The 14,745-nt window shown below is 39.6% G+C and overlaps 2 protein-coding genes and 1 pseudogene across 2 annotated transcripts; all 3 read left to right on the top strand.

Annotated features, from left to right (window-relative positions):
* LOC145497502 (uncharacterized) overlaps window positions 1-14,745 on the top strand; it is a 111,750-nt pseudogene that overhangs the window by 80,476 nt on the left and 16,529 nt on the right.
* LOC145497319 (uncharacterized) lies at window positions 4,179-8,759 on the top strand. The gene is made up of 5 exons (XM_081477142.1): window positions 4,179-4,254; window positions 5,175-5,446; window positions 6,206-6,320; window positions 6,927-7,183; window positions 7,598-8,759. The coding sequence occupies exons 1-5, from the start codon at window positions 4,179-4,181 to the stop codon at window positions 7,958-7,960; spliced, it is 1,083 nt and encodes a 360-aa protein (XP_081333268.1). The 3' UTR covers window positions 7,961-8,759.
* Window positions 10,745-13,828, top strand: LOC145496979 (uncharacterized). The gene is made up of 4 exons (XM_081476746.1): window positions 10,745-10,826; window positions 11,417-11,531; window positions 12,043-12,287; window positions 13,037-13,828. Exons 2-4 carry the CDS (start codon window positions 11,441-11,443, stop codon window positions 13,403-13,405), a joined length of 705 nt encoding a protein of 234 aa, XP_081332872.1. The 5' UTR covers window positions 10,745-10,826; window positions 11,417-11,440; the 3' UTR covers window positions 13,406-13,828.

The following is a 14,745-nucleotide window of genomic DNA, read 5'->3' as shown; positions in this document are numbered from 1 at the left end:
ACGAGCGGCTTGTCGTTGTGCACCTTAGATCTGGATGTCACGGATTTCCTTTTAGGTATGCGAATCACATACCCTGGTATTCGATAATAAATTGTATACCCAAGATCTGGATGTCATCAATTTCCTTTTGGGTAGGTGAATCCCACACAGGTGGCCTGTTACTAATGAATAACAAGAGTTTTCTTAAATGTGTTCCAGATTCCCTCGGATAAATGCAACAGAATAAAGTAAAACTTTATTTAGCCACCGAGTCAGCCTTCGTGATAATGCTAGTAACATATAAAGAATATAAAACTTGATCGAGGTCTGTAAAGAGTTCCACTTCTAAATATTTATTTTGTTTACGGTGTTTATTTGTTGTGCATTTCTCCTTTGCGCGGGACCTCCTTCGACTTTTTCCTCTTTGGACTCATTGAAGAGCGCCGTCTGATAATTGACTTCATTAGGAGCCTAGGAAGCTTAAGCCCAGTCGTCCACACTACACCGGAGGAATTTAAAAACGCATTAATCACCGGTCGGTTTTTTTTTTTCTTTTTTTTTTTTTCAGGAAATCTCGGCTAGGGAAATTACGTGGTTTTCCTGATCCTATCGAAAAGGCCCGTTTTATATGTTTCCGTCACACGAAAACTCAAAGCCGGCGTTTTCAAATTCCTCCGGTTTGAAGAGCGTTTTCGAAAAGCTCCGTTTTCGTGACGGATTACTCTGGACCGTTGGCCAAACCGTGGAAATAAAGCTGTATGCGTTTTTCAATTCCTCCGGCGTAGTGTGGACGGGGTCTGGAGCAAACCATGACGTCAATGAGCGCCACCAAACAAAAGGTTTAATGAGCAAAACAAAGGCTGTACAAGTGTGTTCAGTAAACCTTTGTACATTTCATAGCCGTCCTCTGCAAAACAACAACGCAAAATGACCGCGAACGCGAACGATGAGTCGAACTGCTAATTTTTCGTATTTCCATTTAGAATTGAACGCAGTTATTACATATTTAGCCTGAGGGAGGTTTTAAAAGCCATAGGCATCCCGGACAAATTCAATTTTACACGGCGTTGTCCTCGGCGTCGCCGTCGTCATTGTTAAGATCCCAATATTTGCATCTCGGATGCTGGAAGGTCTATACACTTGTTTAACGCGGGGTCTCTAATTCTAAGTGGCTGCTTTGTGCTTTTATCCCAAGACCAGTCGAACGCAGATGACAGTGTTGTGTAAAAACCGTAAAAAATCACATAAATTGCAGTTCTTTGCCAAGGTTCTTTTTAATTCAGCGATTAAGTTGTCGAGCGTTTCGGTAGGAAGTTTTTCCCTCCTGCTGAAACAATCTCGTTTACATGTACGTTACTTGGCCGCTGCAATACCTTTTCATCTTCCCCATTACCACACGGCGATCGTTTGCATCTTCTTCTTCTTCAGTATAGCTTAAGGCTTTGAATACTTAAAGGCCATCGTCATCAATAACGTCCTTGAACATGGCGAGTTCATACTCGGAGCTTTCCCGCCCCAAACCAAGTAATTATTACCGTATTTCTCTTTCCATAGCTTCCAGTTCTCGTGGATCTCGCTACTTAATTGACCTCAAATCTAAATGTTGCGGAGACAATGATATCTGGTGAAATTACATTGAAAATTGTGATGCTTTAGGCGGCGAGGCACCGGAAGTTGTTTTCGCTCGTACTTATTCGTAGACGGTAGACGTTGTCGACGAATTTGAACTACCCTTTCGCTGCAACATGTAATATTAGATGGCAGAGAAAACCTTAAACGAACGTCACCAATCAAGGCTTAATCTGACTACTGTAAATCAAGGTACACAAGGTGAACGCGTATTTTAATATATAACAGTATGTATAGCATAAATTACAAAGTCGTTACAGAACATAAGGAGACATAAGCGTGCGTATAAAGAATGTTTGGCAAATTAGCATATGATAACCTTAAATTAAGGTATGTCCGCCATTTTGAATAATCAAATCCAGCCGGTGTCAGAAACTCGTTGTCCAGTTTGGCTATGACGTCAGTGTTTTGTCATTGGCTCACAGCCAAGCCTTTTGTTCTTTCGCTTTATAAGTGCGACACCACCCGGATGGTTGGGCGGTCACTTAACTCCACCGTAATGTACACATCTCTCTTAATCTCTCTTAAAACAATACCACCTGGATATCATATAATTAAGTATTCTTCCTCTACCACCCCCCCTAAATATTCCCCCAAGATCCCTTAAAATACCCCCGCATTTCATAAATCCCCTAGACAGCCCACTTCTCATTAATCCCCCACATATACCCACACAACCTACATCTCATTAATCCCCCACATATACCTACACAGATCCTTTACATAGACCTACACAGCCTACATCTCATTAATCCCCCACTTATGCCTAGACAGTATACATCTCGTTATACATTTCATTAAACCCCAACATATACCTACGCAGCCTACATCTCATTAATCCTCTACATATACCTACACATTCTACATCTCATTAATCCCCCACATATACCTAGAGAGTATACATTTCATTAATCCACCACACATACCTACACAGCCTACATCTCATTTATCCCCTACATATACTTACACAGCCTTCATCTCATTAATCCCCCACATATACCTATACACAGCTTTCATCGTGTTAATTCCCAACATGTAGCCACACAGCCCACATCTCGTGAACCCCTCACATTTACCTTCACAATTTACATTTCACTAAATCGTTTCCAAAGTCATCTCATCATCTCATGTAGAACCAAGTGGTCTGAAGATATCTTGGAACAAATAAATTGACTATCGCTATGCAAATTATCCATTCACTTGTAGCCTGCGGACAGGCTCCCGGGATGGTGACGAGGGGGAGCGCAATTCGCGGAATTCTTTTTTTCGCTTTGCTCGCCGGATTTTTTTTTTCCGTCCCCGCCGGATCTTTTTTCCGCCCTCGCTGGGAGCCTCTTCGCAGGCTGGTTCACTTTCCGTACGTTCAGCTATTCGAACGGATACCGTAAAGAACGTTTTCGCGTGAGAGGTCACATATTTGCCGATGCATTTTTGTGGTTGAATCGGCAAAGCTCTTCTTTTAACGACGCTCTCCAGGTCGAAAAAGTAAAATCGATGATCTACTTTTTACGTGGCGCGTGATTGGTGAAAAGAATTTTCTGTGATACGTAGTTTAACAGAAAAATTCAGCGTGATGCTTGATTGGTACCCCACCTTTGCCACCCTCCCATAACTTAAATAACGATAAATCAAAGCATAGTATACATGTTTCAGCATATGAAAGTCAAGATAATGTCTCAGATTCTAGAGAATACCAATATTTTTAGCTATTTTACTATTTATATGTTGCAACTGTGGTTACCAGCTGGGATGCTTGTAAATATAAACTCCTAAATATTTAATACAATTCAGTTTTCTTCTAAATTGTCAATATTTATCCTAGGGTGATACCTAGGCGGTGAAACCAACATATAGTCAGTCTTTCAAAATTAATTGACAACTTAATTACAAATACTTGTAGATAAGTTTAGGCTCACAATAATAGGTAGCTTGTCAATTTTGTTTCTCTTTCAATGTGTTGACAAAAGATACGCGTATTTCTGTTACGTTCGTCATCCGGGAAGCATTAAGTGGGACACCCTTGACTCTATTGGTTTTGGCATTTGACTGTATCAATTTCCCGCTCTTTATATAGATTATAGATGATCGAAACTCCAGCAAAACAATAGCTTGTGAGAAAACTTAATTTTCAGAACTTCACCTTTAAAAATATTACGTAATCAGCCAAGGTGGTACTTCCTTTCAGGCTGGATTAAAGCAATATATATAATTTCCTCGCGATCTTTGGCATTTGGGTGATTATTACTTCTTTTGAATATATATAGCTTTCAAAAGTTCTAGCCCAAAAGAAAATGTAGCAAGACTTCTCCGACTTCGTTACACATGCAAAATTTAAAAAAAAAAAATTCACTCATTTTATTAGCATTGCTGGAGGCCTCAGACACCAACCAATAGCATTGCAGACTCCCTGTAATACCACAGTAAACAATCACCTTAACAAATATCACAGGTGCAAAAGGCTTTGAAACAGACTCTAGAATTTCACACGAAAATCTAACAAAGTAATCAAGCTAGAAATTGCTTCAGTCACACGTCAAGTCTTTCAACATCGAAATTCGTAGCAACCAAAAATGGGACTTGGCCAACTGAGCGAATGTCTGATTTCAGCGGTGATAATCTTAGCCTTCCTTTCAAAGACTTCTCAAGGTACATTTTATGGGCAATTGGTAAATTTCTGTTTTTCTTCCTCTTTCCTGTAATTACTTTTTTGCAACATGAAAAATCTTTAGTATCACCGCAATTTCTGTTCCTGCTCGATCCTCAGCTGTACGCCATTTCACCCTGTTAACTATAGTCCGGTTAAGGTCGCCATGCCTTACACCGCTAAAAAACGCTATATCGTATCATCTTGGAAAACAGGAAGACCAGAAAAAGCCATCACCTTAAAACATTCAGACTAACGAACAAATAACAACTTTGAGCCAAAATGTGTTCGGATATTTGTCTTTGGACATTAACTGTTCCTCAAAGATCACAATGCCTCGAGCTACGCTTTCGGAAAACTGTTCGCTTCTCGAAACAGGTAATGTCCGTGAACAAATATTCGAGCATATTTTCGCGCAAAATGGAGGCTATTGTTTATATCAAGTCATACTTGGTGACTCGAGCTGCGCCCTCGTCAACTATCGCGCAATAGAAATCTCGAGCTTATAATACAGTTGTTAAATATGGTGAGTCTCAGATTTCAGCTATCAATTAATTTCGAGTTATTTATCAGCAGACAGCAAGAGATTATCAAGGTAAGAGGGTCAATCCCCCATATAAGCCTCATACCCAAGGTAATTCCCCTTAAGTTATTTTTAGCAAGGTACCCTGGTCCTCCACGGCTGGTAGTCGCGCGTTCCGTGGATGTTTTAGTGGAGGATTTGTTTCTGTTTCGCTTCGTTTCGTTTCGTTTCATTTCAAAGCCAAGGAAAACCTTAAACGCCAGAAGAATGTCTTCTAACTTAATTTCCTTTTGACATTTAATATTTTGACCGCTAGCCATCATTTAAACCCCATCCAGACGCATTAAGTGGAGTTTTTCTTGTTTTACGGGTCACTGACTTTCTAGTTTTGTTTTTAAGGTCTCAGCCGGACTCCTAAAGGCGTGTCATTTATCAACTTCAAGGCCGAAGAGTTTTCTTACCTGAACATCACCAGCCTTGGCTTAGAGCATGTCCTAAACGATACTGTGTGTGGGTTTGCCTGTTTAGGAATCACTTCATGCTTTTCTTATAACCTGGCTGCATTCTCTGATATCAACGGGAAACTGTTGTGTGAACTGCTACCATCTGACAAGTTCAACAACTCGGACAAATTTACCAGCAGTCCGTTTTACCATCACTTCAGTATTCCAGTGAGTGCAAACTGATTATTGCTCTCGCTTTTATTCCAAAGAGAACAATATTTTCCTTAAAATTCGAAAGCCAGAACTGCCATTGTTTTTTTACTCGCGGCAGTTTGGGCACGATGTTTTATTACTCAGAATCAGGCTCGGAAAATACACCGAGTGTCATATTCAACTCTGAGGTTGTCGGTAAAGAAATTATCTCATTGGGTTGATGCCGAGAAAAAACGCTATGACTTTATCAAACAGGGTCTTGAAGAAAGGTTATTTAAACACATATATGTTAGCATATCACTCTCGGGTGAAGTAGGTATCCTCAATTAAGATTTACTCAATCTTTGATTACCAAAGCAGTACAGGACAAACGTAAAACGATAAAATCCAAATAAAATGCTTCTTCCACCTTTTTGATACACTAAAACTGTAAACTTTTACAAAATTGCTCCTTCTTAACTGATTGAAACCAGCGGAATAACAAATAACGAGTACCTGGTACCTAATACTTCGGCGGCATGTCTGTGCACGTGAGTTTGGTCGAATCATGGTTCGCATTTTTACGAGACGAAGTCAAGACGAATTACTCATTTAACCTACTTAAATCCGGTCACATCAGGACTGTCTCTTTAGTTTTTTAACTTTCTTGCCCTAGCTAGAGCTGAATTATAATCATGACCGGACCAGGTGATGTCGATTAAGAGATTTAACCTTTGTCTCTTAGAACTGACTTTTTCCAGTTTAACAAGTATGAAATATTTTTGGTAAAAACAGAATCCCTGCTCCAGTGCTCCTTGTATAAACAGTGCAACATGTGTGGCCAAGTACGAAGATGGTGATTATCAGTGTGCTTGCGCTGCAGGATATGTTGGAAGGCACTGTGAAATAGGTATTTCAACGCATTAGTTTGCCATACTTGACTTTTTTATCGTTTCTTATTGTTACACCTTATCTAGAGTCATCTCGTGCGTCTTGCATGACCTCCTCTATAGCCCATCCCATTTTATTAGATATATTTAGGACCACATACCCTCCAATTAGGAAATAATTGGAAAAACAAATTTCGAGGACTGCTTAAGTTCGACAAACCCTCGAGCCAATTGTAACTTGGCATTCAAAGGAAAAGGCCACTACCGAGTTGCCTTTTGCCTCGGTTTCAAGATGAGTCTTCTTGCGAAACCATTCATGATCATATTAAAATGTGTTCCGTCTACATGTTCATTTTCACGTAAATCCTAACACATTTTCTTATCAAAGGTTTTGCACTAAGACTCGTTCTGAGACAGAGGTACAACGTCACTCTAATGTGGCCTATTAATTGGATTCAATTACTACCAAATTGGACTAGAGCGCATTTGTAATATCTGTTATTTATACTGCCCTCAGAGCGGTCCAAGTGCACTTCGTTAATTTATATTTGAACACTGTCCACATTAAGGACTAATCTAGACATCTTAGGGTTTTGGGATTATAACATTTTTATCCATGTTATCAGATGTGGGAGTTCACACCAACTGCCAGGATATCTTGACATTAGGACATTCTAGAGGAAATGGAATGTACTGGTTGGACCCGGATGAAGGAAGCCATTCAAATGCATTCCTGGCCTACTGTGACATGACGTCATACAATGGAGGATGGACCATGTGTTACACTACTGATGAATATGTCAAACCCAAGACTGAAGTCACATACAGCGCTCAGTTTCCATATGGAAGTGACGGCTACAGGACCAACTGTAACAACATTCCGGTAAGTTGATAGAATTCTCCTCCTTTATGAAATTTTAAACAAATGGCTCAGGCGGTATTTATATTTTGTCTTACCGTGCCCAAATTAGCCAATCAGAAGCCGTGTCTACTGATATCCTGATATCCTGCGATACCAAGTCACTGACCTGATATCTGAGACCAAACTGATATCTGAAAACCATGGCAAGACCAAACTCGCCTGATATGACATCGAAGCGTAACAAAAAGGTACACTTCGCAGTCATATTAGGCAAGTTTGTCTTAGCTATAATTGGTAATATGGCGAAACACAGTCGAGCTGAAATATTTGAGGAAGACATCAGACAACCCTGATATATCCCCGAAGCGTGCCAGTGTGGATTGAACAAGCTTGAATAAATTGGAAACCATTCAGTTCATTTGCTTTTTCGTTCAGTTCACAGAAATTATCTTTGTTGATCACCAAACTGGAAGCAAGGTTTACTTTAGGCGACGAGTCAACCAGGCCATAACGGCCGCTGATAACTATGGGAATGCTGCCGGCACCTATGGATTGTGGGACGGTTTTGGAACAAACAACGCTTACTCCTACCAACTGTTGATCTGTGATCATTCTCGCTACTACGGCTTCCTCATTTCCGGTTACACGGGTAAATGTTACAAGGACTGCAACAATTGGTGCTTGGATCATGTTTCACCTTACTTCCGCACGGCTACCTCCAGTTACACGGGCGTGGCTTTCAACAGCAATGGCCGCCGCTCCCACAGCAAGAGGGCTATGAGTGTTGGTTTGCGTTAGGATATAACTTTGACTAAACAGTGTCCCAGAGAAGTACTTTCTCATATAAGTTGTCCAAGTTATATGTGCGGCACCAAAGACTATGGTTTCTTGAGCCGCTCTGGTCTGAAAGATGGTATCGATCATTTGACCATGTTGCTTTTAAATTGGGTCGCCCTAAGTTTGAATTCGGGATGGGTTTTTTTAGGCTCGATTACCAGCCGCTGTTCGAGAAAGGAGCCCGCGTTTCTCTAAGAGGGATGTAGACCAGACTCAAGTGAGTGGCGGAAATCGAGCCTAAAGTTTTTGAAGAAATTATAAACTGTATTTCAATCATTAATCTAACGATTATTTGATCAATATTCAATTGACGAGGTTCTTTAAGTCATGCTCAAAATTTCAAACTGATGTAAACTTGATTCTTATCTCCGTTTTTTAATTGCATTACTGTTATTTCTTGTTTTGTTAAGTTGCACACTTTTGCGATACTGTAACATTCATGGTCACGCAAATACAGCTGCTTGTTGTTGAGAAGTCCGATCTGAAATTGGGTAACGAAAATCCCATATCTTAATCTGAATTAGAGGGTAATGATTAAAAAGAAGCCCCCTATATATACCCCCACCAAAATTTTTCGGGGAGTACCCCTTACCCCCACAACTTTACTCAACCTCTTCCAAATAAGGAGGGGTAAGTGCACAAATCCAATGGGTCACCCTGGATAGCTTAAAATTTAAAATAAAAGCATCGTATAAACCAGTGCACAATAGGCCACGATCGATATCAATATTCCAACGTTGCTCCGAGGCTTTCGGGTCAAAATTGGCAATTGTTTTGTCTCTCAATTCCCAAAAGAGACTTGGATACAAAGAAAACAACACCAAAAATAGAAGTTTGTCCTGAAAGCTTCGGAACCATGTTAAAATATTGATATATCGAACGTGGCCCATTACGGCCGCTTATATTTACTCACTAATAAAAGGACTTTAATTTATTGCTAGTAGCTTGAATAAAGCAATGATAACAGTCATCTTTAAAAAGTTACACACAACACAAGGCAGAAGTCTATTCAGCAATTTTCGCAATAATTAGGTGATGGAATCTCAGTTAAACTTTCGGTGAGTTGTTGCAGGCTGTACCGCTGTTTAAAAATTTCGTTGAAGGGTCTTTTTAAGCTCAGAAGACAAAGCTTGTTGTTTCTCGTCGAAATAATTTTTTCATGCCTTGTCAGCATTAAAAAATCTCACGTATCCATGACCCTGATAAATATTGCATTTTTCATTTTTCATACAGCCGACTTGTAGACTTCTCCGCGATCGGAGATACCCGTGGAACCCATAATAATTTAGTTTTACCTTTCGTATCTAAGTCGGAGTATTTTTTTGATAATTGCAAGGTAGCAGGGCGGTAACTACTTTATATTTCACATCATATGATCACATCCACACTCTGGAAAACAACCGCGTGAAATAATAAAATCCTGCATTTTGTAGAGAATACATAATTTATTATGGCGATAACATTTTCCGTGTTTCAGTCTGAAGTGCCTTTAAATATTAAGATATAGGATAACCCCAGAAACCTGGTACAAGTCCCCCCATTTCTTTGTTTCTTGAGGCCTGATAGTGTTCCTGGTGTTATTAGAATCTTTGGAAGCTCGAAGCGGACTTTCTCATATCGTCGTGCAAACACTTTCGCATTGTTTCTTAACATCCATTTTTCCTCTGTTATTTTAATTTAAATCAACCTGCCCGTCACACTTTTTTTGCTGGCGCGGGCGAATATAATTAAGCAGGCAAGCAAGAAAAAATTAAGCAAACGGATGAAAAATAGTAATCTCTACTTCCTTGAAAGTAAAAAAAACACTGGTCTTAAAGAAGACATGCTTATGAATTGTACCCAGGCGTTGTGTGTATAATCCATAACTTGTTCCCCAACCAAAAAAATGGCTAGTTATATTTTAAATATTATTATTATGAGTTTCACCTGCTTCATCTTTGTATGTTTTTCTATTGAAAACACAATATTGGCCCAGTTGAGCCCACATCAAGCCGTAAACCAATATCATTGCTAGCAGCCTGTAACTCTATCTTAGGACTTATAACCAGCTTTGACAGAAATTACAGGTGGCAGTTTCAGCGTGATTTAAAACACACCAATACTTGACATTAAGAATTACTTAGAAGATTGAAGCCACGACGACAAATGCATGCATGGAGCTCGGCCCCCAAAAGCGAAAGAACTGTCTGGTTCTTACAATGGTCCTAGCCTCTTGGATCACAGTTTATTAACGGTAGGCCTCAAATTAATTCATGTATACAAAAGGAAGTGAATTCACGACTTATAATCGCTATAACTTGCCACTGTTAAAGCGAAAAACCGCCAACAACACAGACTAACAGTTTAAAAGCACGCTTTCCGTTTTCTGCAGCAAAATAAAAACAATTCATAGCACCATATCAAATCCTTAACAAACGTTGAAGAGCTCGGACGAGAGATAAAACGTGAATTTCTTGGAAATTTCTAAATGAGCAAAGCATGCATTAATAAAGTACTATCTGACCGAAAATGTTAACAAAACTCGGTTATCTGTAAACTTATTTCACAAGGTTTCCGCCGGAGTTCTTCTGAAGATGCAGTGAGCTTTATCAACTTCAACGCCTACGAGTTTTCGTACCTGAACATCACCAATATTGGTTCAGAACTTGTCCAAAGTGATACCGAGTGTGGCTTTGCCTGTTTAGGAATCACTTCATGCTTTTCTTATAACCTGGCTGCATTTTCTGATATCAACGGAAAGCTGTTGTGTGAACTGCTCCCATCTGATAAGTTCAACAACTCGGACAATTTTACCAGCAGTCCGTTTTATCATCACTTCAGTATTCCGGTAAGTACAACATTGAATTCAGATATCAAACTATTTTTGAAGGACAGGTATTCATTTGTACATGATTCAGAAGAACATATAGGTGCAAAGATGAAATAATCAATTGCTCTTTCTATACAAGAGTCAAACAAAAAAGTCAGTTTACTTTCGTTTTCTTTGAGCCTACAAAAATTAAAAAATGCATGCATACTCATTAAGTAGAATCATTAAGCCTGAACGTTTTGTTTTTCTTCTTCTTCTTTTCTTTGTTTCATCTTCATGATCTTTTTCCCCAAATAATAGAATAATGTTTTCCACCATCCTGTTCGCCTTCACCGCGAATTTTGGAGAAACCTTATACCTGTTTTTTCACTGCACCCTGGACTCTACCAATCACTAGGCGGAAACTAAAAGAGCTGTTAAATAAATTATGACCCTAAAAGTCATTATGCAACTGGCAAGTTTATCACACATTAATAATTTAAGAAACAGCAGATGGCGCACGTGTAAACAAACACGCGCAGCTTTACGATGCCACACGGCTTGTTGAACCATCAGAGAACACAACCTACAGTTCAATAGATATATCTTAATGCTTATTGTTGAAACAGACTCCATGCTCCAGTAATCCTTGTATGAACAATGCACCGTGTGTGGCCAAGTACGAAGATGGCGGTTACCAGTGCGCATGCGCTGCAGGATTTATTGGAAAACACTGTGAAATAGGTATTTTAGCTGAATTTGTCTTGATTTTTCTTCTTCGATTCAAAAGAGACATGCTATTCATTCCTTCAATTCCATGCTGGAGTAGTAATCTTACATTCATTTGCTGTCCATTACACCCTTAGTAAGTATGTCAGTTCTAAAATGCCTTGGACGAAGATTTACAATTATATCTTTGCGCCAAAGACTTCGATTAACCCCTTGTGAAAAGAAAACTCTGATGTTTTGTATCCTTCTGCAAATGAGGCTAGCCCTCGTTGTTTGAAGTAATACATCTAACTGCACCCTGAATAGTCACATTTCTGTAAGTTTAATTTGACACTCCGAAAATAACGTTCTCAGTAAGCTTAGATGCAATTCACGGGCACAGTTGCAGAACTAATTTCGTTGGTGAGGAAGATGCAAATTTGACGATGTGATAGTCAGGAAATCCCCTAAGGGGAATCCTTATGGAACGGAGGTGGGAATGTCTTGGTAGGAATGTGATAATGTTTTTTCTTTGTTATCCTTTTAGGCCTTGATTGTCAGCATATTGTGAAACGAGGACAATCTCAGGGAGATGGTCTGTACTTGTTGGACCCGGGCGGAGGAAGCCATTCAAATGCATTTCTGGCCTACTGTGACATGACGTCATACAATGGAGGATGGACCATGTGTTACACTACTGATGAATATGTCAAACCCAAGACTGAAGTCACATACAGCGTTCAGTTTCCTTATGGAAGTGACGGCTACAGGACCAACTGTAACAACATCTCTGTAAGTTGACTAATGTTTTCTAGTAGTAGCAGTGAGATTATGTACCATGATAATTCGATTTAGAGCCAGGGGCGCTAAGTTACTTTTGGTAGCTCAAGGAAGAGCGCTGCTTGGAGAAGAGCGCTTGTTAAGGACTTGGTGCTTATTAAGTTTTCAAAATATACATCGATATCTAAACGATACTTAAATGAAAAACAACGGATACTGTAGCTCAACGCTTGTAACAATAGGGACTCGAAAGCGGACTTCATAATTCATTTGTCCCATCAGTTTATTCTATAATAATATTATTAATGATATAATAATAATGTTTACCTTTTTGTATGTCACTGTCATGAACGTGTTGAATCTCACTTTCGCTAGGGGGTGCTTATTATAAAAACGGCACTCGATGGGAACGGGAACTTTTTGGATGGAGGGCGCTAAATCAAATCATTACCATACTTTCTTTCATTTTCTCCCTAAAAACTCAAAATGTAAAACGAAAAAAACACTCCAAATTACTTATTTTCCCAGAAGACGATACAGTGAAAAAACTGCGACAGAGAGGTCTAGATTTATGTGTGCGTATTTTAACTCTCTGTATGTGTACTGATGTTACCAAGGGCAACTACTTCTCCGCAGTTAAACTTCCTCGGGCAAATACACGTTGAAGATCGAAGACGGGGAAATCTCAAAGTTGTGATAAATTCACCAGCAATGGAATAACCCACAGTGACTTCATATGCTGTTTGTTACTGATCTTTCAGTTCACAGAAATTATGTTTGTTGATCACCAAACTGGAAACAAGATCTACTTTAAGCGATTAGTCAACCAGTCCATAACGGCCGCTGATAACTATGGGAAAAATGCTGGCACCTATGGAAAGTGGAACAGCGTGGGAGCAAATAACGCTTACGATTACCAGCTGTTGATCTGCCATACTTCGTTCTACGCTGGATTCTTCGTTTCAGGTCACACGCAGAATTGTTACAAGGACTGCAATTCCTGGTGCGGTGATGGAAACTCGCCTTACTTCCGTACGGCGTCACCTGATGCAGGTTACTTGGGCGTGGCTTTCAACACGAATGGTCATCGCCCCCTTAGCAACAGACTCATTAGCGTTGGTCTGCGATAAATCCCATTAACACTCCAGACAAAGCTGACCAACTTTGTTTGGCGCTACCAAAAATCAAGACAAATCTTGTAACCACCAAATTTTCATTTTGGTAGGCGCTTCAGCCATAGTTAGCGCTTCAGCGAAAAAAAGTATGAAAAAAGATTGATTCTAAGCAAAGTTATATACGAAAAACGTTTCTTTGCATTATTACCTCTAATTGATAGCTGTCAACGAGTTGAGGGTCCACAATAGGGTTCTCAGATCCCGCTTTCCCGCCCATTTTTTCCTGTTAATCCCGCCATCCCGCCCTTTTTTACTTGGGAATCCCGATCCCGCCCACTTTTCAATAACGTTTTTCCGTTAATTATTAATTTGTTAAATAATGATTAACGCAGAAACTTTACAAAAATAAACATTACAGAAAAGATCATGAAAGGCCTATCTGTATGCAATGGGTAGCAGATAAGTAACCAGAAATGATTGTTACATTTGCTTCTTTAAACGTTTCACTGTTTTGTTTTGTTCTTTATTGACGTATTAGTGTAAGAGAGAGATTGTTCACTCCCATATTCCTAGTCCTGGTTTTTTGGAAAACAATCAGCTGAATATTTGAAGATGTGTGTTGGTTCGTGCGTCTGACATTCGATCGGGTGCTAGCTCAATGGGCCCTAATCCTGTTCTTATATATCGTGGTTTTTATTTAGACAGGAAGATTTGGTCCGTATCATCTCCCTCCATCGAGTTGTACAAACATGCACAATCAAATTGTCGGAAAAAAAAAAGAAAAAATATTACTTGAGTATTTTAGCAGAACATTAGCCTGCTATTGAACCGAACAGCACGGCCGAATGTAGATACTCTCCCTAGCAGGAAGTTCGTTTCCCTGTCATATTCCGACAAGAAATCGTGCAGAGAATTTCATCTTGTAAAATAAATTATTGCGTAAACAGTCGCCACAAAAAAACTCCCACTCCCGCCTGATGGTCCGTCCCTAACCCCATGTCGGGAGGAAGAGAGACCCTGGGAATGAGGCTGGTTTTGTCATAGCAAGTCTCACGTGCCGTTCACGTGCGAAGAATTTGAAACCGGAAATATAAATAATATTTTCATATTAATTCTTCTTTTCGTTCTTTGAGGAAAGCATACCCATTGACACTAACTTTACGTGCGATTCAAACGAAAGGTATTTTAAATGCATCTATTTACACATAAACGTTTATTATTAACCACTTCTGTTAGCGAGACCACTTCAGAACGATCATAACAGTCACAGCATAAAGCAGAGGGCATGAAGGTCATGCCTGATCAGACCAGACACAACGGGAATACATCGCAATAAAAGGGCCTACAAGGTCTAA

Source organism: Orbicella franksi, chromosome 9, assembly GCF_964199315.1.
Source record: "Orbicella franksi chromosome 9, jaOrbFran1.1, whole genome shotgun sequence".
In the NCBI taxonomy this organism is placed as follows: domain Eukaryota; kingdom Metazoa; phylum Cnidaria; class Anthozoa; order Scleractinia; family Merulinidae; genus Orbicella; species Orbicella franksi.
Note: the sequence above shows the minus strand (reverse complement) of the source record. Positions and strands in the feature narration are given on the sequence as shown.

What these genes read in the sequence shown, in the direction of transcription:
- LOC145497319 (XM_081477142.1), top strand. Translation starts at nt 4,179, where the DNA reads ATGGGACTTGGCCAACTGAGCGAATGTCTGATTTCAGCGGTGATAATC. An exon ending in CCTTTCAAAGACTTCTCAAG is followed by an intron (nt 4,255 to 5,174) that starts GTACATTTTATG and finishes TTTGTTTTTAAG; the next exon opens with GTCTCAGCCGGACTCCTAAA. An exon ending in CCAACTGTAACAACATTCCG is followed by an intron (nt 7,184 to 7,597) that starts GTAAGTTGATAG and finishes TTTTTCGTTCAG; the next exon opens with TTCACAGAAATTATCTTTGT.
- LOC145496979 (XM_081476746.1), top strand. Translation starts at nt 11,441, where the DNA reads ATGAACAATGCACCGTGTGTGGCCAAGTACGAAGATGGCGGTTACCAG. An exon ending in TGGAAAACACTGTGAAATAG is followed by an intron (nt 11,532 to 12,042) that starts GTATTTTAGCTG and finishes TTATCCTTTTAG; the next exon opens with GCCTTGATTGTCAGCATATT. An exon ending in CCAACTGTAACAACATCTCT is followed by an intron (nt 12,288 to 13,036) that starts GTAAGTTGACTA and finishes CTGATCTTTCAG; the next exon opens with TTCACAGAAATTATGTTTGT.